The sequence below is a fragment of the Amblyomma mixtum genome, chromosome 2 (assembly GCF_055824585.1).
Source record: "Amblyomma mixtum isolate Tamu chromosome 2, ASM5582458v1, whole genome shotgun sequence".
In the NCBI taxonomy this organism is placed as follows: Eukaryota; Metazoa; Arthropoda; class Arachnida; order Ixodida; family Ixodidae; genus Amblyomma; species Amblyomma mixtum.
The window spans coordinates 315,532,157-315,559,812 of record NC_143013.1 but is presented as its reverse complement, the minus strand read 5'-3'; the positions used below and the strand labels follow the sequence as shown (position 1 = coordinate 315,559,812).

Genomic DNA, 27,656 nt, shown 5'->3' with positions numbered 1-27,656 from the left:
AGCGAACCACCAGGGACGAGCTGAGGGTGCATTGCGGGGAATCGAACCACAGCGCCTCCCCATTTCTTGCAATTTAATACGCGTTCTCGGTCAATTTACAAGGGAAGCGAAATGAGCAGTTCAGAGTTCGAGGATGAACGACCACAGCGCATCTTTTTTCTCGAAGTAATTTCGAAAAATCCTATGCGGGCAGTCACATAGCTTCAAGACGCCATTTTTGGGTGACCTTCACGCCGGTAGGTCTTTGAAGCCGCAACCTTTGACCACTTACCTAAGACCTCTGAGATGGCATTGTCGCGGAGGACAATGTAAGGCAATGTCGAGGCACGCGAATTCGAAGAAGTTCAGCGATTGTTTAGGCAGTAGTCAAGCTAATTCGAAATGGCACACCGCGTAATCATGTCACATAGTCCACGCGGCGCACACACACCGTGTGTTACAAACCACCATTTCCGTCCGCCCAGCCTTCTTTCAGGACCTGCGTAAGTGCACAAGGCGCTGCTAGAACCAGGTACAAAAACTCTTGTTTCGCATTTCTTGTAAATGTTAGTTCAAGATGTCGTCGATTTGAGCAGAGCAACATGCAGGTTTTTAAGTTACCACCTACAATAAGACGTCAAATACGCACGGCATCTCGAAGGACATTGTTGTAACACCAGGACATGGCAGTCCGGAGGAGCTTCGAGCGCAAGCGCATTGCCTACCGAGCGCGCGGTACGCGGACACACACACAATAATCGCCGTGAGGGCGACAGATGTCGACAGGTGCTGGCGAGATGTGGAGTCACCGGGAATTTTCATTTCTTCCAGTGACTCTAGTGAGGTGGGCGCGCGCCTGCTGCGCCGGGACCAATGAGCGCGTGCACGCTGGCGGCGAGAAAGCGTCCATCACCTGGCGCTCGAGATGGAGGGACCATTTTGGCTCGGCTCTGAGCATTTCACTCGCTATGCTACCATGACCTTACATAATGGCATCGACATCGGCGGAACCTTCCACAAGTGCCCATACCGATCGCCGAGAACGCGACCGTCTTCGTTAGCGACAGGCGAGGTATTTAACCACGGAATGTGACCGACACCCTAATCGCCTTAGGAAGCGCCAGACACGATGTTTGACAAGTGTGGAGCCTCGCTCTTCATGGTCCAGCAGGCTTCAGACAAAGCTCGATGAAATCAATGTGGTGGGGCCTAAGTGCTAGCGCACGAAAACTGAAGGGGACACTTGAGCTCCTCTTAACGGTTCGACGCGATGGAGTTAGTGGCTTAATACCCACGCATGCTCAATTGGTAATCCTCGACTTTATAATCATAGATCACTGGTAGTCGTCATACCACTCCTGTCGCAGTGGTGCAGCGGTTGAGCGATGCGCCACTGCCCTGCGATGGCAGGTGCTGCCACCGGTGGGGCCTGTGCGACCCAGGTTGCCCTTCCCCGGCTACCTCTCGCGACCAATCATTAATTTAACTTCTGCCACGGTGGGCAGTTTGTTCACAATCCGCTGGGCAGGTTGTGATGACGTCGCAAAGTCACATGACCTAACATGACCTGAATGGCCCAAATGACACATAGGAGAGCCAACTAGGTCGCCAAGATAGGTAACCAGAGGGTATTCGGTGGAGCCAGACTGAGAGTGGCGGAATCGGTGAATGAGGGTCTTAGTGCTTAGTGCAGTAAAACATTGACAGACGCTCAGACGGCTCGATGCGATGCACTGCGTAAGCAGAATGTGCTGCTAGGATGAGGTTTTCGAATTGATGCTTTTTCTTTTTGCCGCATTCGACTGCCTGAAATTTGCATCAATTATTTCGCTTTACTATGGCTGGTTTTTATGAGACGCTTATGATTGCAAGATTTACATTCGCTGCATTTACCCCTCGTTTTACTTTAGCTGGATCTATGGCTCACAAATGATTTTTTTTAACCTTTAAATTTGTTGCAATATCCACATTTCGCCTTGCTTGGCGCCTGCGCGCGCTCGTTTTCTTCTCTCCGCACTAGCCGCTTGCTTGGGGGCGTCGCTGCGGCCGCCTCTCCGCCTCCGTCGATGAAAAATTTACCTCCTGCCCCTCAACGGCGGGCAGTACTCGCGCGTGGTTCGCAGCCTGCTCCGGGGGCTTTGCCCGGCGGCAGCGCAGGCATACTCCGGCATTTTCGCCTCATGGTACTCATATTGCTTACTCACCACAAGAGACTGACAGGCCGACCATGAAACCTGATAAGAGAAAGCTGCGATAGCCGCAGAGTTTACCCCCGTCGATTACTTTGATACTTTACTCGAAGCCGAACACACGTGACATAATTTTTCTGGAGGTTAATGGTTTCGTGTAGTTTATGTTACAAAGATATTCAGTGCATGAGGGACGCCGTAGTGGAATGCTCCGGATAATTTCGACCACCAAAGGTTCTTTCACGTGCACTGACATCGCAGGGTACACGGACCTCTAGAATTTCGTCTCCATCGAAATTCGACTGCTGCGGTTGGGATCGAACCCGCTTTTTTCGGGTCAGCAGTGGAGCACCATAACCACTGAGCCACCACGGCGGCAAAAAAAAAAAAAATAGAGGTGGGGTAGGTCGAGGGTTGCGGTGGCAGTGTGGGCAGCCCCATGGGGTGCAGAGGTGGCTGGTAGGAGGTGCATCTGGAGAGGAGCTGGCTTTCCCATTGAGTCTTTGAAGTAGATTTCGTTGTCGCTTCTTCGTTGCACTGCTGTGTGGGCTTCTGGTGGCTGGAGGCCTTGTGGAGGGTACAGCTCATGTGGGTTGGTTGTGAGAGAAGCTTCTGGAAGGTAGAGTTGGTCGTGTAGGTGGTGCATGGCACTTCTGAAGGAGGAAGGTGCGCGAGGGTGACGGAAGGGAGTGGATCGAGGGTGGCGGTGAGGAGGTGGCTGGTGCTTATGGAGGGTGGGGTTCGCTCTCCAAGGCTTCGCACAGACAACGGCGGCATTTTAGTGCGCTAGCACTGATACCCCCAGTCTCAGACTTCGTTGATGTTTGTCCGAAGCCTCTGTCAATGACCTTGACCTTGCTCGGGAAGATCGACTAGGGTCGCACAAGCCCCACCGGTGGAAGCACCTGCAATCGCAGGGCAGTGGCGCATCGCTTAACCGCTGCACCACTGCGCCAGGAGGGGTATAAGGACTCCCAGCGATCTACTGGTTTATTGGGGTTTAACGTCCCAAAGCGACTCAGGCTATGGGAGATGCCGTAGTGGAGGGCTCGGGAAATGTCGACCACCTGGGGTTCTTTAACGTCCACTGACATCGCACAGTACGCGGGCCTCTAGAATTTCGCCTCCATCGAAATTCGACAACCGCGGCTGGGATCGAACCCGCGTCTTTCGAGTCAGCAGCCGAGCGCTGTAACCACTGAGCCGCCGTGGCGGGGCCCCAAGCAATCTATGAATGTAAAGTAAGGCGTGACCGATACCGCATGTATGGGCTATCGCGTAATACCCATTGACGCTATCGCGTAATATACTCTTAAGGTGGAGCGTAATCAGGTTTCGCCGATCTTTGTGTGAAACCTGTTTAACTTTAAAAACCAAGCTTCGAACCGGAACCGAAGTGCATGAACACCTAATTCGCGTCTGGCCTAACCAGGATGAATCATCCACCATTTTTTATTTTTTATTTTTTTTAAGGGTGTGCGAATATTCGAAATTTTCGAATATACTTCGAATATTAAATTTTTGCTATTCGTATTTGATTCGAAATCTAAGTATTCGTGTTGTTTCGATTATTCGATCCCATGCGAATATTCGTACTTAGCCGAATATTTTATTGCGAGCACCGGCGTACATTTCGGTGCGCAAGTCCAATCGACATAGACATAACAACATGGCGACGTCCAGAGCCATGCGTAATGTTGGGCCATGCCGTAGCTAATTGTGCTTGTGAGCTTCTTTGCGGCTATACCTGCGAAGCTGGTATAGTCAAAGCTGTGCACGAAGTACCTCGCAATACCTGCCACTTCAGTGCCAAGTGAGAGGGAATTACCTGTCTCTGGAGAAGTCGTTTCAGCTAGAAGGGAACGCTCCTGCCTGACCATGTGGGGCGGGTGGTTTTCCTTCACAACAACCTTTAATGTTCATCCCAGCAACGCGCTTTTGCGCTGATGGCATGCTAGATTCAATCAGTGCTGTGTGCTAGCCATTTTCTGTGAAAATTCCACTCTTCTAAGAATAATGTTCTAAACTTCGATACCTTCTGTGCAGCCACACACACCTTTTGTGTTCATTTACTTATTGATATAGTTGAGCTGTGATCTTCTTGGGTGCTCAAATAAATGTTTTGCGGTGCTTAAATGCGTCTTTCCTTGATTATTCGATATTCGATTCGATATTCGGAACTAAGTATTCGTATTCGATTCGTATTCGAAAAATTTGATATTCGCACACCCCTAATTTTTTTGCTAGGAGCCACTATTACTGCTATCGCACTAAAGCTGACAACACGGTGCGGCGGCCGCGTCGTCAAAGAAGTGTCAGTTAAACAGAAAAAGAAAACGAAGGAAATGAGTTTCGTGGCCATATGATCCATCTGTTCCAAGCTCACAAGAGCGTACTATGAATGTTACGAAAAAAAGCAAGTTTACGCGCACGAACTCGCTGCCACGACAGAGCGCTTGCGATCGAAGAGGGGATATGTTTCTGACACTATGCAAGGAGACGAGGTTGCTTTGCAGTGCGCTAAGGGACGAGGGTGCAGGAGTACCCCGCTTGCAAACTCACAAATGCAGGTGTGGCAGTTCGCTACTCCTTCGCTTAAGTTAAAGAAAGACCGGGCATAGCTTCACGTGAGGAGGCAAACGAAGAAGTTCGTGGATGACGAGGTTTCGCAATTCAGCCCCTGCTACTTCTTCGCTCTCTATCCCCCACCTTCACTTTACACTGAAAAATGGAGTGACATTCTGCAGTTTTCGGCATGCTTTCATTAAATTCATTTCTAATTTGGAACGTGCTGTCACTACACGATAAGTTCTCAATGTTTCCGTGCCCCATGCGCTTCTCGATGCATAGCGCAAATAAAAGGCGCTGAAGAAACGCGGCTCACCTATATGCTGCACTATGCTGATCCGGTTGCGTTTCAGTAGAGGTTTGTTTTTTAGTGCTGAGCACGCTATGAAGTACTTCAAGAGCGAGTTCGGAACCCCCTGCTAAACCAGGACCAGTATGGCGGTTTGGCCTAGCGCTCCACAGCAGACGAGTCGCCTGCGTTACTATAGCTGCACTGCACAAAACAAGCGGCGCCGCTAGGCGTGTATAGCATGGTCCTCGACGTCATACGCGCGAGTCGGCCAGCGGCAAGCCGCCGATGTAGATAAAAGACTTGATTTTTCTCTAGTGTCATTCAATTCTTGTAGTTTATCCGCAATACAGCTGCTTCTTTTCCTACTTTACTTTAGGTGTTCGATTTCCTTCCTCCCTTTGCAAAGATCTCGCTGTTTCTCTCTCTTACACTCTCGACAGGTTTTGATGGATGGCCATAAAATGACGACAAACCGGGAACCAACAGTCGCGATTTTCTCCCGTGCTTTCTTGCTTGCTTTATTTCCTAACGGTTGTACTGGAAGATGATGTTGTGGGAAAAAAAGAATGAGAAGAGGAAAATAAAAATTCACTCGAATCAGCGCGGCCCCACAGCCGTTGTTTCTCGTTGGCGGCAATAAGTTTTACGCTAGGGTTAACCGTGGGAAGTTGAACACGTGTGCGCTTGAAGAAAAATCGCATAAAACCAAATGAAAAAGTAAAATCAGATGAATACAGACGAAAACAAAATATTTTATGACAGCGAAAACTGCAGCGAAGTATTGAGCGAAACTGTAGGTAGCTTCCAACAAAAGTCGGAAAAACAACTCATGAAAAAGAGATGCTCGAAAGAGCACCGGCGCAAGATGGCGCAGTGGAGGTGGTGGATCGGTGGTGCTATGACGTGGCCGGTTTCGGCCATACACAGTGACATAACCAGTTGGTCCGCCTAAGTTTCGTGGCGCGCAGAAAATGTGGTAGCTTCCACCACTACCTCGGAAGGAAACCTGGACTAAAAATAATTCGGAGGCAGCTGAGCTACCATACGCCTTTATATTCGTGAATCACCAGAACACAACAGCAACGATGCTTTCCAAAGCAATTAAATTTACCACTCTTTCTATTCTGTCTAGCAGGCTTCGGCGCTTATTATGAAACACATTCAGACCAGAAATAAATGATCCACAACAATTGAATTTGCATAAAAGGAAGCATTTGCATCTATTCCACTGATGCCCCTAGTTCTATCATGGATTTGTATAAAATATGACATGAAGCTACAGAAAGCCTTTGAATTTTGAGGACCCCATTTTTTTTTTTCAGCGCTACGGAGAACGCGGCGGAGGTGCCAGATTCCACAATGATTTTTTGTAGAAACGGTGTGGAAGATACCGGGAATTTTTCAATCAGTGGGCTTGCCTGTTTTTATGTATCACGATACTGGAAATCATGCTAAGAGAGCGCGATAGCAAAGGTAATAAGCTAGAAACTCACATGGTCCCAGAAGCCAGGCAGTAATCAGGAATCTTTAATATATGGTGCAGTGTCGATCTGAGTTTCTGCACCCGAAGATGTTATTCGTCAACGACAAATTTTCTGGACCATGCATGCCGCTTTCATCTAGCGACAAGAGCTCAAACCACTTCAGTGGCGATACGAGGGGAGCATTTCTTTCCATCACGGGGCGGACTAGAGCGACCGGAAACAATAATATACGATGAACACTTCTGAAAGCAAACACTGTGCACTTAACATAAAATATTTTGCAGTGATGTGGCCATGCACGTGTTGGGATACACCGATAATGGCAGGCCTTCAGCGCAGGATATCGCTTCACCTTGTCATATGGGATTTTCATCGCAAATCAGATTATAAATCCTAATTTATTCGATGCTACAGTGCTCGATTCTTAGAATATGAGGCAAGATCTTTTCTTTTCCACCATAGTCTCATGACACGCTATGACCAGTTGTCAGTTCCTTTAAGGCATTCTCGTTGCGTAAAAGATGACTACTTTTTAATTGGCAATGACCACTTTTCAATTGTTTCAACGCGATAGCGTTAAGGTTACCGCTGGGCAGAAAATCCGGCGTCGTCGGCGTTGTGAGCGAAAAATCATCGGAGAAGCGACCAGGCGGGCCATCCAGGTCACGTGACCTTGTGGCGTCAGCACAGCGCGCCCATTGGACTGTGAGCAAACTGGTCGCAATGGCAGGTGGTAATTAATTTTAATGACTCGTCGCTCGGGAAGAGCAACCTGGGTGGCATCACCCCCACCGCTGGCAGCACCTGCCATCTCTGCAGGGCAGTGGCGCAATCGCTTAAGCGCTTCACCACTGTGCTAGGGATGGTATGATGACTCCCAGGGGTCTATGAATGTAGAGTGACCAGCGCTGCATATATGGGAATTAACCCATCAAAGCTATCGCGTCACACCCTTAAGGCGAAGCTTGATTACCCTCTCCAATTTGTAAACCTAACCTATAAGGACTTGTTCATATAATGAAGAATCAGATTTTAGAAGTTTCAACGCGCCTTCCTGAAAGAAGGCGGCAAATTACACAAGCTGGTCAGACATGAAGTTTATATATTTGTAGCCGCCCAGTGGACTTGTAGCGAATTACAGGCAATGCACTCGCCGTTTTAAACAAACCCCTTCACCATGAGGGTCTGCTCATTCAAAATTAGCAAAAGAAAGCATTGCCACAGTGCTTTCATGGATGCCCTTCATAAAAGTCGCACGCGCGTGCCGGACAAAGCTTCATTGGACGATCGCACTCAATGGCCTGAATTGGCCGCTTCTTCCTCCTGTGGTGTGGTTGGCGCAGCCAGAATTTTAACAAGGAAATAAAGGCAAAGATTGCTCAGGAAGTGAAAACTTATCGAAAAGAAGGCGGAAGAAGCTCAAGTTCGTTTCCATTAAAGGGTGTGCGAATAGCAGTTTTTCAAAAGTGAATCGAATACGAAGAGTGCAGCTAGAAACCGAACCGATGGATTTTTGCGATATTCAGACGAAACGATTAATCGTTTCGTCAATGAGTAATTACTCCTTTATTAAAAAATCTACTCCACCTTGGGGGATTCCCCTAAATATTTGGTCAACACTGTTCCCACTTCGAGTTATAGATCAATTCGCTCTCGCCCTACCATAAGCTTGCCGTCCCGGTTAGCTCAATTGGTAGAGCGACTGCTCCGGTGTGGCGGTGGTCCCGGGTTCGAACCCCGGACCAGGACGAATTTTTCTTTAACTACGAAGTTTCTGTGAAAGCTGTATAGCTTTCCTTTGTGGCCGTATGGCTGCGCTCGGGTGGACGTCAATGAGTAATTACTCCTTTATTAAAAAAGAAACGATTAATCATGCGAAACGGTGATGTCCTAATGACGATGCTGCGGTATGGCTCTGTAGCTTATGCACTTATCGCTATAGCCGTCAAAAGATGCAGCACTGACCTCCACTAGGTGGCACGAATACAAAGTCGGTATATTCACCTCATATCCATCATACTTCACGTACAAGAAAATTATCTTTCGCTATAGTTATGATAACATCAAATGATCAACATCTCAGTGGATGAAAGATGTGAGGGCTACGCATGAGCCACCACCTAATAGTTAGGGCATCAACGTATTGTTTGCTTAAGACTTGCAATGTTGCCCAAATTTGGAGGCCATGCATGTGCGTATGAACACCGCCGCATTAAATGGGCCGCGTTGGTGCGTTCAACCCTGCGTGACACACACCGATCACGGTCTGCGCGACTGCTTCGAACTTCGTGCCAAAAATTCGAAAAGTACTAGAAAACTTCAGAACATATTCCAAAGGGTCGAAAAATTCAGGCGGCACTTCGGCTTTCTAAAGTGCTGCAAGGCGAAAGCTTTTCCTTGCGCACTGGTTTACATTGATTTCTTTACTTTTTTTTTTCTTATTCTTTTTTTAGTGCTTTAGTATTTAATTATTTTATTTAAACTTTTTCTTTTTTATTTTTGTTTCTTTATTTTTACTGTTTTTTTTTTCTTTAATTTTCCCGTCAGGGAAGGAAGGAAGATGGGAGTGAACGAAGACATCGTATTCACTAGACGCGCCTTTGTTCATTCCAAACCATCCAGCTGGCATGGCGGCGTGGTTAGCGTGCTCTTCTCGCACTCCGGAGACCCTGATTCGATTCCCGAACTCGACCAATTTTCTACTCGGTTTTATTTGTTTATTTATTTATTATCTATTTATTTATCTATCTATTTATTTATCTATTTTTACTTGGAGAATCACTATACCATGCCTTTAATTGGTTGCATGGTTACTAGCCAAAGTACAATTGGCCCCATTTGAAATTTGTGCACTGTGACGTCACGACCATTTCGACCAATTGAAAAGCGTGACATTTCTGTTGACAACTCCTGCTTACAACGATGAGGCATTGAAGGCTTCCGCCTTAATAATAATGTTACGGGGAGGTCTCCACAAACAACTGCGCAGCGCAGAGAGGTGCTCTACGACCTGAGGCTTTCTGAACGCTCACGCATACACTCTCAGCGCCGTCATCTCCAAGAGCATCGATAATCACTCCGTCGCCTGCTAAAAACAATATCGAACATGCACTATTTGAATCGTTGATCGAATCGAAGAGGATGATATTCGATTCGCAGTTCGAAAATTATTCGCACAACCTTATTTCCACAACCTAGAAATAAAAAAGGCCCTTAAAGCTCGGCATCTGCATAGTGTTTCCCAGGCATCGCCGGCTTTCTGACCTTCAAGCTCGCATTTGGATGAACAAACACGAGGAGGGACTCGGGCTACACACAACACTGTACAACTTGTACTAAAAGCTCTGTCGAGGTCGTTTATCCTATTTGAATGTCTTCCGGAAAAGTATATATCGGTTAGCCGGGCTGCCGCACCAACCATTGGATACGAGAACGCTGCAGTTCGATCTTGCCGAGCGCAGGAAGTCATTAGCCGTTGCTCGTACGTGACCGCGCATGCACACCACCCTCTGAAAGACCGTTTTTGGCCGAGAAATACAAAGGCAAAACAACACAATTTGTTTGAAGCATTGGTGCCTCTCATACTGGCAAAACTGCACGCCACCCTTTTTTTGTCTTATTACTGAGGTGAAAAGCGTCGTATTTTGGCTTCCGGCGAATGAGCCCTTGCAAGTAAAGAAAAAAATAGACGGATGACCCCTGAACCTTTAAAGATATACTGGAACGAGGACCAATAAAAAAATTAATAGAAGATCACAGAGTACGATGTGGCATTTCTATGTACGCAGAGTCCTTTTAATTTTCGTCTTTTCACATTCGCTTTAAATTTTTGCCACTTAATTGCGTCTTTGCGATTTCGAGCCCTACTAAGGACGCTACTGTTCTGTATCTCCTGCTCTCCTTTTTCTTTCTCAATCCTCCGTTCGCTCCGACAGCGGAGGCTCCGACGCGAGCGCGAGCTCGGCGCGCTCCCGCTACAGGCGCTGTTGCTGCACACCTCCTCTCCCTTTCTTCCTCGGCTTTCTTCGCTCACTCTGGCGGAGGCGGCTGTGACGTGAGTGCTATTTCTGTTCGCTTCCACTAGCGGCGGTATTGAAGCGCGCCTCTACCTCTCCCTTTTCCCATATCTCTAGCCTTTCCCTACCGCACTACGCTCCATCCCTCGCCAACGCAAACCACCGCTCACAGCGCCAAGAACAATTTTGAGGAAACGAAGGCCATAATGATAACGCAGTAAAAAAAAAAAAGATAGGAAATAATAGCATCGACACGATCTAGTTTCGTTGCCTTGAATTCCGTTTTCAGCAATGCATGACGCTAGTGGGTTAGCAAGAGAAATTATTTAGTATGCTCGACGTAAGCTCAAAGCAACAAACTCCGCTGTCAGTGCTAGTGACGGCCGTTTGATTCTTTTTCTTCTTTTCAGGCGACCAGCCTTTCACATTTGGTCAAATTGGTCAATTTGGTCGATTTGGTCAATTTGGTGAATTTGGTCAGCATTTGGTAGAGCGACTGCTCTGTGATGCGGTGGTCCCGGGTTCGAACCTCGGACCAGGACGAATTTTTCTTTAACTGCGAAGTTTATGAGAAAGCTGTACAGCTTTCCTTTGTAGCCGTATGGCTGCGCTCGGGTGGATGTCAATGAGTAATTACTCCCTTTTACATTTCAGCCATGAATCAAATGGCTCAGCAGTTCCTACCTTTCATTTCAGCACGGTTTCGCATTCATTCCCCTGGATTTCTCTAGGTTCTTCGGCACTGCGCACCTCACTTAATCGTCGAGGCCTCCTTGACGTAGTCTACAAAACGCACAAAACTGTGCGCTGAAGCGTCAGCAACAGCCGAGGTGAAACGTGTTTTTTTTTTTTTCTTTTTCTGCGCATCTCACACCATGTCAACAGTGTTTCGAGGAACGGCAGCTGCCCAGCATAGAGGTACGCACGCTATGGTTCCCACCGGCTCATTCGGCTGTTTCGGACCAAATTAGCAGCGGCTTCAAGCGAGCACTGGAGCGCCGAATAGAGCCTAACGAATCAAGTCGCGCTACTTTGCCGCGGCGAGCAGTAACAAGCCCTCCACACGCTGTGCGCCATGCGCGCTGCCGTGCTGTTATGCACCTTCGCAAGCTGCGAACAAGCAGCGCAGTGGTGCGGTCGCATTTCAGGGCTCATTTTCGGAGTCAGTAGGCAGCAATGATTCGTGCCATTCGACGAAGAGACATTCGTTTGAGGGCTCACTTCTAGCGTGTCGGCGCCAAACTTAGTTTAGGGTTAGCAAGCTGGGTGGGGATACAACCAAGGTGCTGATACGGCATCAACTGCAGGAACCAAAGGGGCATAGCCCTGAAGTTTTCACGACAACCTACAGGTATGTACACAGCGTCGTATCTGATTATGAACCAATTAATGAGCTGCCCACAAATAGACAGAGAAGAGATTGAGTGTTTTCGAATTCAACATCATTTGCACTGAGCTAAGCGATGTCAATTAAATACGTTGGAGGTCGTATTTAAAGCACGATGCATTATTTACATGAGGTAAAAAGCGTGCCGATAGCTAGAACAATCATTAGTAAGGAAAAGTGAAAAACTTCGTCCTCCTGTGCCAGCGCATTGCAACTCATGTGCAGGATTCGACCACGGGGACACCAGTCGTCGTCGCTGTCCCTATGATAGGTCAAGTGTTTGGAAGCAACAAGTGGCCTCTGAGCAATAGCAATGTTTGATCTTTTTATAAATGCGTGGGAATATAACGTGGAAGCAAAAAGCCTGGGAGGAAACAAGGAAAGCATTCGGAAAGCAATCCAGTATCTTTTCGTGCAGCACGTTTTATGCATTCATGCTAATTCCCGACAAAAACAAAACAAAACCGTGCCGTCGTATCAGGAGAACCATAGAAAAAAGCATTGGTTCCGAATGCACGGATGGGAGGTTAACATGCAAGCGACAGATGTTAGCTCTTAAGTGATGCCCGATTCTTGAACGTCCGCTTTAATGGCGGCTGCTTGAAACACTCGATATGCGTATAAAGAGAGATTTAAAGGCATCGAAAAGAGGGTCATCGCCCGGGGCGCCTGGGAATCAAAACACTCGAGAGTCGGCGGCGCGTGACCAAGTGCGGGTGCTCGCCTGTTCTTCTGCAGGTAGAGGAACTTGAGCGAGGCTCCGAATCCCGCGAAGGCGTCGCCCGGTACGGCCGTGATGTTGTTTCCCCGAAGGTCGAGCTCGCGCAGGGCGGTCAGGTTCTGCAGGGCTTCGCTGGGCACCGCGGCCAGGTTGTTGTAGCCAAGCTTCAGCCACTCCATGGTCGCTGCGAAACGGGCAGAGGACAGGTCTCATTCGCAGCGACAAGGCTGCTGACAGCGCGAGAAAAGTAACGCTGCCGTCGCGCCTGCAGCTTTCCTGAGTCAGAAGGACTGCCCGAGCGATCCAATTTTATTGCTCGACTGTCGAGCACGAGTTAACGTGTTTGATGCTGGCCGCTGCGGCCGCATTTCTTCGGAGGTGGTATATATATAAAAAAAATTCTGTGTAATGAGATTTACGTCGTGTGCTGAAGAACCCCGGGCGGTAGAAATGAATCTGGAGCCCTCCACTACGGCACACCTGATGATGCACAGCGTGTTTTTTTGACCGGCACGCAAAAAAAAAAAAAAAAATCAGTAATCATCGTTTTCTCACAGCACAGGAGAATAAAGCAGGGCAAGTTCGGATTGAATGGTCAGTGTCGTGAGTGTAAAAAAACAACAACAAGAAAACAGAGCTCAATTTCTCCCTTTCGGAGAGGTAGTAATGTTCTGCTTTTCCCTACATTCTGCAACATTGAATCATTGCAGAACCGCGCCGTTCGTTTTATTTATTCCGATTATTCACGTAACACCAGCATCACAGCCTTAAAGAAACGCGCAGGTCTCCAGGATTTATGTCTCCGCAGTAAAATTGCACGACTATCACTTTTTCATAAACTTTATCATCATCCATCACTTCATAACGACTTTTTTCTTTGCCTCCTTCGATTTTTGACCGCCGCGATCATCCCTTTAAAGTTAGACGTTTCACGTGCAGAACATTTATCTATGCGCATTCATTCTTACCACGCACAATATCTGACTGGAACACTCTGCCTTCACATATCGCAACCACCACTGATCCTGATAAATATTTTAAACTTATATCTTCAATAACTACTGCTTAACTCTTCGCATACATTGTTATTTTATTTGTTCATGGCTTCCTTTTTTGCAGGGTTTGTTACTAAAAAGATTCATTGTATTAGTGTTCTGTTTGTATAATTTTAATACTGCAGTAATCTTCGTTCTTTGCCACGCTGCCATTTTTTTTATTCTTTTGCTTACTTATGTCATGCAAAGTGTCTTATTTGTGCTTTTGATTGATTCTTTTGCTTACTTATGTCATCCAAAGTGTCTTATTTGTGCTTTTGTTGTTTGTTTTATATTTGTGGTTTTGTTTTATTCTGTTCAATTGCCTGTGCCCCCCCCCTCCCTATGTAATACCCTCTCGAGGGCCTTTAGGGGTATTCTGTATAAATAAATAAATAAATAAATAAATAAATAAATAAATAAATAAATAAATAAATAAATAAATAAATAAATAAATAAATAAATAAATAAATAAATAATAAAAAATAAATAAATAAATTCGTTCTGTACAGTGCTTTCATTTTGAAAGAAGGAGCAACCACCCCCACAACGAATGTCAACAACTTAAATTAAATCGAAGTAAATTAAAAACATTTGTCAATACATGTGGAAAGGAAAGACTGAACACGGTGGTTTAGTGGTGTCTTGTCCCCTAATTCATTACATGCATGATGTGCGCTTGTGCGCTGTCATTATAGTTGAGTCGACTGTGTTGACCGAAGAAAGCGTGATGCAAATACGCATTACTGGCGCGCGCTACAAAACGAAAACAGCAGCATGAAATCGCCGCAGAAGACCGGTACTGTTTTAAAGACGAATAAAATGCAAAAAAAAAAGCCCCTGCACTGGTTTACTGTTTGTACGTAGTCTCCCCTAACCCAGACCACTCCGAGCAATTATTTGTATTAAGACATCATTACCCTCAATTCGCACTTACACTCTCTTTTTACTTCCCCTTCCCCCCTTCCACAGTGTGCAGTAGTAGGTCAGGGTCATCTTACCGCCGGTCCACCTCTCCGCCTTTCCTTTCATTAAATTACTTTAATCTCTCTTTTGACTGTACGACCAGCCGCGCTTTCTCAGCTTGCAGTAAGTAAGCGTAGTGTTGTCAACAACGCCTCGCTTGGCGTATTGCGGTAATTACCGCCGACGGTCCGTGGCTACTACTCGTCAAGAGCAAGCAGCATGTGGCGCTTGTCACCAGGCTTGAAAAGATGGGCTTTGATAACAAGCGTTCATGACAACTTGGATTCGCCTGGTGAGCGCACATATGTCGACCTTTCGTAGACTTCTCCGCAAGTTCTCATCTCTCATTTCCGCCATGTCTTTCTTCCCCTGATATAACTCTCTGTCTGGCTTAGAGCAGCGGGACTGCAATGAGGTGATGAGAGATTTAATTAGGCCAGGGTGGACGCACCTTGCAGATTTAGGCTCACTGCAGACGCACGTGTTAGCTGCAAGCATGTACGAGCTTTTCGCGTATTCTAGTCGAGATAGACCAAGTTAAAATGAGGGCAAACGCTCTCTGAATAAGGTCACAAAATAACGTTAAAAAATCGCTATTTACCTCAAAAATAGTCAAACAGCCAATGCGAATACGAGCAAGGAGGAACCGCAGGCAAGGCTAAAGTCCTGAGCACTGTCAGGAGCAATTTTTCAAGCACATGGCGCTGTAGTGTTCGCGAAATACTGCATCTCCAGTGAATCGACCAGAAGTAGACCAGAAGGGGGTTACGGGGGGGGGGGGGGGGGGGGGGTTAAGGCGATGACTACCTTGACAGCGTGTTGTAATATCTTTGAAGGTATAAACCGGATTAAAATCGGGTTCCTGATCGGGTAGGGAGGAGAAAACAGCCCGGTGAGCGAGCACGCGGGCGGCTGCGTCTGCTGCCTCGTTTCCTGCCAACCCCTGATGAGCAGCGGCCCATATAAGGTAACGAATGGTGTGCGGGGTCCGTATCCCGTATGCAATTTAACATCATGCATTCCAATTCGAGTCATCAATTGGCCCGCCTATCTTCCAGTGCTGCCGAGCGAACCTCTTGCACCGGAGCTAGCCACAAGTGCAGGCGGTGACTCTCATCGTGACGTTAGTGTCCGCCATCATGGACGCATGCCGTCTAGCCTTAAGTAAGTTAGGGTGCAGACCAAGGGACAAAAAAATATGAAAGAACCGACAAGCTTGCGGCTATGAATGTATAATCATTTGGCTGTGATAAAAAAGAAATGAGCCTGCTGTAGAACACGACTGAATTACAGCATGAAAAGTGGCATAAAGAGAACGCAAGGCACATCTGGACACCCGCTTGGGCATTTAGCGCGATTAGAACCGGGAAATTACGAAGAAGGGAAAAAAAGCAGTCTCAATGTGACACCTGAATCGCGCTTGGACGGAAGTGGGAATAAATTAGACGAAAAGGGAAAGAGAGAAAGAAAGGTCTGTTATCGAATATGTTAGACGAAGTTTGCCATGCTTGCCCACGCGAAGATAAGATGAGACACTGCCCCATAATTGCCTCGAGCGGCCAAACAAAAGAATCGCCCAGAGCCCCACTCTACAGCGCAATAGGCACGTTCTCCCTCCTCTAATTACCGCGATGATTGAGAATTCACGTGCGAGGCCTTTTAATCGCGCACTTACTGGCTGTAGAGCACTCGAGCGTTTATCCGGCTACCTGCCTTTCCAGTGCGACTGAACGCGCGCTTGAAGAAAGAGAAAAGCCAGGACTAATTAGGGCTCCCCATTAATTATGCTCTTATACCTCCGCTCTCTTCCGCTTTTTCAGGTGCTGCTCTAACGGTGGGAAACAAATAGAGAAGTTTTGCACAGCCGCACAGTGGTGTACCGAAATGAGAAAAAAAAAGTAGGCTGCCTAATCCTCACTCACATTCAGCGCCGGTCGCTGACAAAATAAAGAAGGCTTCAGAGCGATGGACAGTGATGGGTGTTGCGCGCCGAAAAATTTAGAGCGGTGAGTCGGACGTATGAATGACCAGTTGAGTCTAGCATTCAGCGGCCCGTTGAAGCAACAAAGATGATGCTCGTTTATCATTTTGCGGGACCGACTGGTAGAAAAGCCAAAACGGCCTGCATACCTGTTGGTGTGTAGACTCAAATCGATTGCATCTATTTGCGATCGTTAAAGAAAACAATGCTTTAGGAAAAAAAATAAATTAAGGAAGGCTGAGAGTGCGAGCGGCGTCGTTCCGTGGCATTGTGGTCTACGTGAGCGCGGTAGTCAGAGCCGGTCGATACCAAAGTGATTGACTCACTCCGCAAAGGATCCCATTACGGCTACCGCGAAGGTAACAGGCTCATTTGTAAAAGCACCATGTTATATATATAGACAGAAATACTCTCTGCTAAGATATGCACCCCTTTCTTGCTAAATTTCGCTTCTGAAAATTATCCTTGTGCTCGGAAATGTTTGGGTTGGGGTTAGGTTTGGTTGGTGCGTCATGCAGATGGAATCTGATGAAGGGCTGCGTATTGTTTGGTTGTGGTTTCGCCTTTTAGCAGAGATAAAAGTTGTCCATACGGCTGGACAACTTCAAGCAAAAGCCAAATGGACTGAAGAAAAATTAGAGAAGAGTGCGGTGACTCGCTCTGGGAGAATGCGAAAGCAGTGACACCTCCTCGGCACTCGTCGCCTCTCTTTGCCTCTCTTTATCGTTTTCTTTTTGTTTGTTAATTAATTCAGCTACTGAATTTACGTAATTATCATAAGCTTTAATTAAAGATCGCTTAATTTATTCTGATTATACTTTCTTTTATTTCAATAAAAAATTTTGGTTCAAATTTGGCGCCGTAGTTGCTTTCCCGTCCGCTTATTCAACCATCAAATATTCTTTGCTTATAATTAATTAACTAATTAATATATGTCAATTAAACTTTTTGTTCAGTTCATTATCACTCATCAAATACATTTCAATCATTTCAAACTGTATTTTCACTCTGCCTATTTTCCCAGTATTTTGCCGTCCATGGCTGTTTTCCCGCCCACTCACTTTATCGAAGACCGTGCTATTTCGACGCTTTTCGACATTTTTGGCTCTGATTGATTAGTTAATCACCCTATCAACATAGTTTTTTTTGCGCACTATCCTCTATCAATCACAACGATTCGTTTGATGCTACAACTGCTGCGGACACGTTTTGCGGACACGTTTTGCGGACACGTTTTGCGGACACGTTTTGCGGACACGTTTTGCGGAAACGTTTAGGTGACACGTTTTGGTGACACGACACCGCCGACATAGCCTAGAAATGCTTTCGAATTCAAAAAAAAAATGCCCACCTTTACCACGCTCGGGCTAAATCGGGGACCATGCATGTGAATTAGCCAGGGAAGCCAGTGGACACGGAATGCTGTGCTGGGAAGCCGCTCATTATTTGCACTAATGACACACAAAAGCATTTTTAACATTTTTGACTAATCACACAGAATGGAACCGAGAAGAGCAAAGCGCATTACAACGACATGCAGTGAAACGTGGCTAACTAATACAAGCATTTGAAGCCTGAGAGAAGCAAATCACTGCAAGGCGTGGAGTTCTCTGTTGCGCTTGTGTAAGGAATAAAGAAAACAGTATTTATAACTCCGTTATGTGTTTCCATTATTAGCTTGCAGTCGAGTGGATTCCTCGTTAAATGCTCGCAACGCTCTTAGGTTCGAGCACGGTTAGTTTACGTTGCCTGCGTCACAGTGGCAGACTTGACTGTCCGCTTCGAACTTGCGTAAAATAATTTCCGACGAAAGCAATAAGAAAAAAACATGAAAAAGTTCTATTCAGTGTTTCATTGATGCGAACTGATTTCAATAATTGGATTAGCAGTTTTTACGTGACAAGGCACATGGGCTTCGAGGCACGTCCTAGTGGATGGGTTTCCAAATCTCAGTGCGGATTGAGAGACAAGAGCACTGCACCGTCGGTGTTCCCGCGGCCTGTCCCTCACCGTGCACCCCAAGGAAGGCGTCCGGGTGGATGTCGAGGAGTCCGTTTCGCTCCAGTTCGAGCGACACGAGGGACCCGAGGCGCGCGAAGGCGGCCTCCGGCAGCGCCTGTATCTGGTTGTCGGCCAGGTTGAGGATGTCGAGGGCGCCCCCTTCGAGCGGGAACCGGTCGGGCCGCAGCTCGCCGATGCAGTTCTCGTGCAGCAGGAGCTGCTGCAGCACCGCCACCCCCTGCAGGGACTCCGAGGGCACCTGCCGAAGGGAGAAACACAGCAGCCCATGCCCCACACTCGAAGGGCATTCACCCCAGCCGGGATCTGACGCGACGCTCTGTACACAAAGTTGCCCTGAACAGACGTCCGTACGACGCGTCGTAGTGGCCACTTTTACGTTCTAGGGTTTGAACGGCAGATTATCGCCGACTTGCGTTTGCGTCCGAACACCTCAGCTTACCTGGACAACTATCAAGGTCAAAGGTCAGCTCGTAAAGATGTGCAGCGACTTCATAAATAAACCCTACATACACAGCGGCGGAGGTAGGAGGGTAGGTGTTTAATGTTTTCTAGATTAGATTGGAAGAAGACGAAGATGGAGAAATAGGCGACGAAGTAGAGCAACGGGGCTTCGGCGGAATACACGGCAATATGGTCGCCTCCGTGACGTAAGGAACAGCAGAGGATAAGCGCTGTTTTCCTTCACCAACTGCGGCGCGATCGGTGGGAATGCGTTTCTTTCAGCAGAAGCAGCCAATATCAGGGCGGTTTTCCCCAAGAATCTGAACACATTTTCACGTAGGATAGTTTAAATGCAACAAACTGCGCTTCCTCTAAGTGTCGGCCATACCGCATACTGCAAAACTACAGTGTGTGGCATTGTGCCGCCCGCAGCGTAAGGCGTAGTAAATGAACATGTGTTCTCTATCGCACGCCTGCGCGGTTTTCCACTTAAGCGTGACTTCGACTACTCGCTGGTATCGTAATCATCTTATTTCACACGCCTTATGGAGACCTGTTTGACTTTATAGATTTCAGAGTCTCGAACAGCCGGGGAACTTGCAAACTTTTTTTCTCCGCTAATTTGCTTCATTTGTTAGCGCCTATCGGTTTTTATTAATAACCTAAAAAGGGTTCTGGAGAAACACCCACAATTTTGCAAACATCTAGTCACGTAAACACAACAAGGTGAAGGCCGCCGCGGTGGCTCAGCGGTTATGGTGCTCGGCTGCTGACCCGAAAGACGCGGGTTCGATCCCGGCCGCGGCGGCTGGAATTTCTTTGGAGGAGAAATTCTAGAGGCCCGTGTACTGTGCGATGTCAGTGCACGTTAAAGAACCCCAGGTGGTCGAAATTTCCGGAGCCCTCCACTACGGCGTCTCTCATAGCCTTAGTCGCTTTGGGACGTTAAACCCCATAAACCAAACCAAACAACAAGGTGAGGAGGCTAGCCTTGAAATGAGGAGCGAAGCTCGGTTCTAAAATCCGGTCATTTTTCGCGAAGCGGTTCAGGGCAACACAACACAATACATTATAATATGGCTTTCTTTGCGTAGAAAACAGCGCCAAACATGCTGCCGTCAGCCTGACTGCGCAATGTACGCACATCTTCAGATTGTTTATTACAAGTTCGAGTTTTAGTGAGAAAGCGCTACTTCACGAGGTCCAACCGGCTCACCGAGTATGTGTGAAGCTTGACCTTGAAGGTGACCTTGGCAAAGCCTATAGCATAGCAACAGCCCATGCAGAAATGAAATAAATATTGCTGCGCCTGGGTTTCGAACTTGCGGAGGCGCGAACAGGTAAGCTTCGCTGGCACTATGCTATCGCCGCAGCCGATCACGCATCGTGTTGATGATGATGATGATGTCCTCAGGCTGAATCGTGTTGAACAGCAACACACACTCGCGCTATGCACTGCACGTCGTCGTCTTTATCAACTTCCATATGCGGCGCTAACAGATAAGATCAGCTTAACCTCAATAAGTGTTTAACCTGAGTCTAATATCGTCGCCAGCCATGCCGACGACCCAGCAAAACAAAACCACGAGCCAATCAGGCTAAACACATGCTTTCGCAAGTCTACTCGGTTTAGCTACGTTAAAACACTACCACTTTCTTTCCATTTTTGTTTGGTGTGTGTGTGTGTGTGGGGGGGGGGGGGGGGGGGGGGGGGTTAATCATTAAACCCGAGTTATGGTCAGAAAGTTTCATGCGTTAGAACGCGAAATTAAGCTCGCCGGCCCTTGCTCATTTAAACACACGGCTGACAGCTGCTCGCAAGCGTGGCTAAAAGAGCTCCGTTTTCTGGTGATGATGAGAGACTTATGCGCACCGAAATGCTCAGTATGCTTTTTTTTTGGGCAATGTTTCGCAGGTCGTCAATTCAATGATTTTAGAGCAAAAGTTGCACTCCATGACCAAAGCTGCAAAAGCCGGGTCATCGACGAACCTTGACCTTGACCTTGAATTAATAAATATTTCTGCGACTGGGATTCGAACCTGTGGCGACGCGAACAGATCACCTCCACTGGCCATTGCATGAGAGCCCTATGCTCTCGCTACAGCCGATCACGCCTCGTGCTAAACTGCAACACGCAGCTGCGCATTGCAACACAGCTGCAGTTGCAAAACAGCTGTGCCTTGCATAGTGTTACGGTGCATAGTCGTGAGGCGAAGACGACGTTGTTTGGACGCTCGGCAGTTGACGACGACGAGGACGTGGCAGTTAGTGCTTGGGGTGACTTGATTTGGTGTGCCTTTTGACTGCGGCCTGTCGCGCCTGCTGCTGAGCTAACCCCCGTAATAATGTCACCGTCTTCAACTTTCATCTGCGGCGCGAAGAAACAAGATCAACTTAACCTCGATCAGAGCTTAACATGAGTCTAATATCGTCGCCAGACGTGCCGACGACCGCGAACAATTTGATCGCACAGCTGCGTCAACTTCGTAGCCCATTTCTCCCAGTGTAAACGAAGACAATGCGCGCATTGCATTAGCTCGCCACACAGGCACCCACTCGAGAGTGGATGAGAAGGAGAAGTCGCCTTCAGCAATGCACGCATGCCCGATGCATCGTGTTATAATTGTCTTCTTGTCGGGGCTCCTCGAGCAGCCGCCATCCCAGCGCCGCCGAGATGGGTTTGTTTTGAGACAAACGCGGCAGATGGCGTCGACGACGGTTAACCGGCAGTGAGGAGGCCCGACCTTACAAGGTCACGTTCGGGCCGCAAGACGCGGCCGATGCGCGGACCCCTGGGGCTTCGATAGAGGGTCGCGTGAAAATTTTTGCGTGCGCCGAACATACAGAGATGTGCGACTTGTATAATGGTGAGACTTATCTTAAAGCTTTTCCAGGAAGATGGCAACTCGCGAACCAGGGCGAAGAGAGCGCGACTTATAAAAGTGGAAAGTACGATAGACGGGGCATACAAAATCGTCTAGAAAATGGATTTGTATTTTCCTCCAATCCCGCGGCTAAGTGCACGAATACACACTGGGTGTTTCATCAGAGGCTGTTAGTAATGCTTAAAAAAATAATTTCGTCAGCTAAAATAACGTTATCTTTGGCATAGTGTTGTCACCGGTGGTGGACATCAAAGAACAGCCCAGGCATACTGGCTAAAAAGCTGTTTAACCGAAATGTATTAGTTCACTTTTTACTACTGTACAGTTAGGCGGCTCAATTCATTTAAACACTCACTCGATATTTGTAATGGCCATATTAGTATTTAGATTTTTGAAAACGCGATTCTCGTCAGCGTTCTGGAGAGGAAAATCCTGGCTCCTTTAGCTCGAGAAACTGGAAGAAACTGGTTTGCCTAAGCGCGCACGCAGCCACGCCCACGAGTGCGCGCCACTCGATGGCGCATGCCCTTCATTGCGGCTGTCGGAAGGGAGGGGGGAGGTTGCCCACCTGTTCGAGCAGGTTTCCGCCCAGGTTGACGACGGTGAGGTTTCCGCCCACCCCTTGGAAGGCCATGGCGTCCAGTGTGACGATGCGGTTGCCGAACAGCGAGAGGCGCAGGAGAGACACCAGGCCGCGGAAGGCCCAGGCGCCCACGCGCCGCAGCCGGTTGTAGCTCAGGTTGAGGGTCACTAGCGACCGCAGCGCCTGCAGGGAGTCCGTGGGCACCTGCGAAGTCGATAGAGAAGCATTCGGTCAACTAGCGCACAAAGAACAGACCGGGTATCAGAAAGCTGGGCTGGTTTGGTGCCTTATTCGCTGTTTTGTTTTTTGTATCAGGATGGTATCCGAGATCGTATGCGCAATTTACTGTTGCGTCACGCTGTTCCCATTAGCATAGAGCCTCTTTTTAAGTCCATAATATTGTTCAGAGGAGCTATTTATTTACGCGCTAAGTGTCTGCATCAGTTCCTAAAAACTAACGTAGTAGCGGTAAGCGTACCAGAGCTTAGCGTTTTTGGTCCATCTGTAAGAAATGCGCCAGGGTTAGTATGATAATCCCTGATGATGCGTACACAGCCACAGTACAATGCGAATGCCAGAGCGTCACTTTGTTTTGGACAGTCCAGCGGGTGACGGAACAATGACTGATTTGTATCAGCTAAAGACTAGTTAACGTAACGCGGTGAGCTAGCAACATGTGCAGTCCGGATGTAGTACAGTCATTTTTATCTTGTCTTACGCACGATTAGCACGTGTGATGTTGCTTAACGTCTCCGCTGCGAGAATAATAAAAAAATACCGCATAGAAACGTGCTTTTAAACGTACCGGAAGTGAGCTAGTAAATCCCAGGCGTCTCATAGCGAAAGTTCATTTGAACCCAAAGGCAAAAGTGGACTTCTGTTGCACATTTCTACATGCGCCTGATTTTTATTATTTTCCAACGCGCAAACTAGAAGGCAAAGTGTCGCGCGATACTACAGCACTCTTTATTTCATTGGACAGAGATATTCGTCGCTAAAAACCGGCGACATAGCATAAATTTACGCGGAATCTGAGAATGAAGGACGCCGACAGCGTGCTCTGACGGGTGTTTTCCCGATAAAAGCGGCAATAACTTTTCCAGTGCGGGTTCCTCGTAAACGACATGTCGAGAATAAACATTTTATTCGCGTTCACCCGGCGATGTTTTACGAAGGTATGCATTCACTTCGTCCTCACCTGCAGTCTGAGTTCGAAATGCTAGGCGCGTGCTTCTTCGAAAAACCCAGCCTGCCCTGCGCCTGGTTACTGTTTCCTGCGGATTTACGATCGGCTAGCATGTACTATGCAAATGAACCTTAGTAATAGCAAAATTAAATGAACAGAAGAGAAACGACAGCGAGAACGATTTCGGTTGCGACGTTTCGCTTGCGAGCGAGCGTTTAAAAGCGCTCCTTTCACGGGCTATTAGAGCGAAGAAAATACACGCGTATAGCTGTCGTCGTGTAACAGATAGGCGCGCACTTCCGCATGTTTTTTTCGCGCTCATATCCAAACGAACTCGATGAATAAATATTACCCTGCTCCGCTCGCGATCCCCCGCGTGCTCCCGCACATAGCACGGGCAGAGAGAAACACAAAGACAAAAAGCACACTTCGCATGGCCTTCAGCAAAGACTATAGCAGTTTCGCGCGCCATTTCCTGACAAAGGCCTTCATTCCCTCTTCGCGCGCCTTTTCTCCTTCAATTATTTTTTTGCACTGTTACAGTTCGAGGCGCTCAAATCTGCCCGAGGCCCTGCTAGCCCTTTTTTCACGCGCTCACCCGCTCAAGGCGCTGCAAACTCCAATTCATTTCCTCCTCACCCTCCGCCTCTGCCTCCACCGCCAAGACACCCGAAGGTAAACGAAGCGCGGGCTCGTATTACGCCGCTAATCTCATTTATCTGTCTCATTCCGTAATATATATATATGTATCTTTATTTTTTCGACGTCGTTTCGCCTGCGCCGCCCCTTTCTGCGGGTGGAGAAGGGAGAACCGCTCAAAGGCATCTCCGGTTCATCAATTGCGAAGAGCCGAGCCGCTCGCGCGAAGCGGAGCGCAGATTGTCCTCGGGGGAACATAATCGGCACGGCGTGCATCGCTCGAGGAGCCCCGTATTGCGACACTTGTCACGACTGTGTAGCGGCACCGATATAGACGCGGCCGTCCCGTAGGTGCGGGCACCGCGAAAGTGTCTGTGCGTCTGTGTGCGCCGTATTGTGCCTACAGCCACTCATCTAGACTTATACCCCTCTTTTCTTCTTCGTCGTCATCTATTTTAAACCCCTTACAAGACATAGCTTCCATTCTCTTAACTTTCTTCTCCGCTATAAGCGTGACAAAGATTCGGAGAGACAGGAAGAAAGAATACAATAAGCGAAGAAAGAATGAGCAGAGGAGGTGAAGGGGAGAGTAGAAGGCTTGCGGACGCTATTGGCAGGTGCGACTGAGATCTGCTGCTGCTGGTGCTGCATTGAATACAGCGCGTCTGCTCCGTTCGTGTTTTTTCTTGTTAAGTACGTTGTAGCTTTTTGATGTCGCTACACATTCCTTTGTAGCTCCCGCACAATCTTTTCAGGGGGCCTTACATTAATACGGCCTGTGCGTCGTTTCTTCTGCGCGACTGGGCATGATCCCTCGACGCCTCCTTGCTCGACAATATGGCTCTCATATAAGGTGCCCATCCAAGACTGCCGCCTTGTTTTATAAGCCAGTGCGCGTGCCTGCCGTCATGATGTTTTCGTTCTGCTCTCGAGTATGTGTGCGTGCTTCTGTATTAAACGCGCCTTTGTGCAAGGCTTTTGCTTTCTTCTGTGCACTGACTAGCGCTTGGAGGAAAGCAAGAGGTCACCTTTGGACCGAATGGGCGCAACCTAACAACGTCGAACATTGCGAGAAAGAAAGAAAGAAAGAAAGAAATAAAGAAAGAAAGAAAGAAAGGAAGAGAGAAAGACAGAAAGCAAGACAGAAAGAAAGAAAGAAAGGAAGAAAGAAAGAAAGGAAGAAAGAAAGAAAGGAAGAGAGAAAGAAAGAAAGAAGGAAAGAAAGGAAGAAAGATAGAAAGAAAGAATGAAAGACAGAAAGAAAGAAAGTAAGAAAGAAAGGAAGGAAGAAAGAAAGAAAGAAAGGAAGAAAGAAGGGAAGGAAGAAAGAAAGCTGAAGTAAGGACAGCTAGCAGGAAACTGGCGCTTCGTGTTCTGTGAATTCGCCATAGAAGGCGAACATGGGAAGAGGAGCGAAGAGATGTAGGTGTAGCAAGGACGCCAGGGAGACGAGTATCGCGACGACTAATAAGGCGAAAGGAGACCGCACGCCGGGAGAGGATGTCACCTCGCCTGATACCTTTCGGCCCGCCCTCCTCTCCCCGGTTCCCCCTTCACAGCTTACGCTTCGGCTCGGCGCAAGCTCTTGTTATTAGCGCGCCTGCCGCTGTTTCTGCGCGTCTTATTCCCGAGGAGCTCGCTTCCTCTGGCCGTATGTTTTGTTCTGGCTTTCTCTATAGCTCGGCGCTCCCAAAAACTCATTACTCGCCGCCTGCAAGCAAGGCCCCAACTAGGCCTAGGCCTTTTCTTTTCCTTTTCGTATTCTTCGCAAGGAAGAGGGTGGAAGAAGACTAGACGGAAAGACTAGGAAGGGGGAAGAAGAAAAACGAGGGGAGAAAGAGAGGGAAAGGGAAAAGAAACTTGTGCCTTATTGTTATGTGCGCAGGACGCATACGCCAAGCAGCTGCTGGTTCCCTCCGCCGCACTCCCCGTTTCCCTGCTGACTCTCCCTCCATCTGAGCGCTGTATTTGCTGGGCGATTTATTAGATCCGCGCAGAGCCAGCCTCCATTAGTTCCATTCGCTTTGCGCGCGAAAGGGCGTTGCGAGCCTTCGCCGCGTACGTACCTGCACGCACCCCAGCCACGTTGGACGCCTACGCATCCCTGTCACGGCACGTGGAAAGAACGGAGGAGGCTGTACCGCGTCGCGATTCCCGTGCGCGCTCGCCAAAGGGCCGCTTTGATAGTTGAAGCGCGGGGCCGAATTTAGACTCATTTGTTCTACGTTTAGACCCCGGAGCGATGCCGGCGGGAACTGCGCATCCTTTTTCGTCATGCATATTTCACTAACCCGTTCACTACGTTCGCAAATCGTGCTAACCAAACATTTCACTCGGAATCGCTTCCGAACGTTTGGGCAAACAGATCAAGCGTCGAGAATAGGGATGTAAAAAAAAAAAAGGAGAGAGAAACGAGGCGTTCAATAAAAGCTCTGAAATCTCAGTTTCCGGCGCGGGCCTTTGGCAAACGAGGTTAGAGAGATTCGTTTCGCGTGAAACAAAGCGGCAGTGGCGGATTTTGGAAACGTTTCACCGAGTTAGCGATGCCATCGCCATGCACGCGCGCGTTGCTTAGAACATGGATTTTAAGAATCACGATATTTAGATAATGTTTACACTGCTGGAGATAAGTAAAGGACAGCGTGACCTGACGTGGACAGGGAGACAGTAGTGTGAGGAGGCACTTATACATAGAAAGAAAAAAAAACAGAATTAAAGGGAAAAATAAAAAAAACGAATGACATAAGAAAAGAAGGAAGGTCAGATGAGCGGAAGAGCAAGGAAAAACATAAAAAAGCAAATGAACAGAACAAGAAAGAAAAAAGGGCGAACAAAGCAAAAGAAAGGAAAAGAGGGAAAGTAAATAAAGAAGAAAGTACAAAGAAAAGAATGAAGAGAGGAAGAAAGAAGAGAAGGATGAAAGGAAAAGAAAGAAGAAAAAAAAGGAAGGAAACAAAGAAAGAAAGAAAGGAAGGAAGAAAGAAAGAGAGGGAGAAAGAAAGAAAGAAAGGAAGAAAGAAGGAAAGAAAGAAAGAAAGGAAGAAAGAAAGAAGGAAATAAAGAAAGAAAGAGAGAGAGAAAGAAAGAAAGAAAGAAGGAAAGAAAGAAGGAAAGAAAGAAAGAAGGAAAGAAAGAAAGAAAGAGAGAAAGAAAGAAAGAAAGGAAGAAAGAAAGGAAGAGAGAAAGAAAGGAAGAAAGAAAGGAAGAGAAGTCACTTTCAGCGAGCCGCTTTGTCGTGAGGACGGTCACGTTAAAGGCTCACGGAGCAAGCAAACGGCTGCT

General features: G+C 47.6%; 1 protein-coding gene across 3 annotated transcripts in view; it reads right to left on the bottom strand.

The window, feature by feature from the left end:
• Window positions 1-27,656, bottom strand: part of LOC149365052 (uncharacterized) — a 347,207-nt gene that overhangs the window by 29,317 nt on the left and 290,234 nt on the right. For all 3 annotated transcript variants that reach the window (XM_089575127.1, XM_089575126.1, XM_089575128.1), the window contains 3 exons: window positions 22,535-22,753; window positions 18,628-18,877; window positions 12,640-12,820 (listed from right to left, as the gene is read on the bottom strand). In XM_089575127.1, the coding sequence (XP_089431253.1) occupies window positions 12,640-12,820; window positions 18,628-18,877; window positions 22,535-22,753 (650 nt within the window). The remainder of the gene's footprint in view (window positions 1-12,639; window positions 12,821-18,627; window positions 18,878-22,534; window positions 22,754-27,656) is intronic.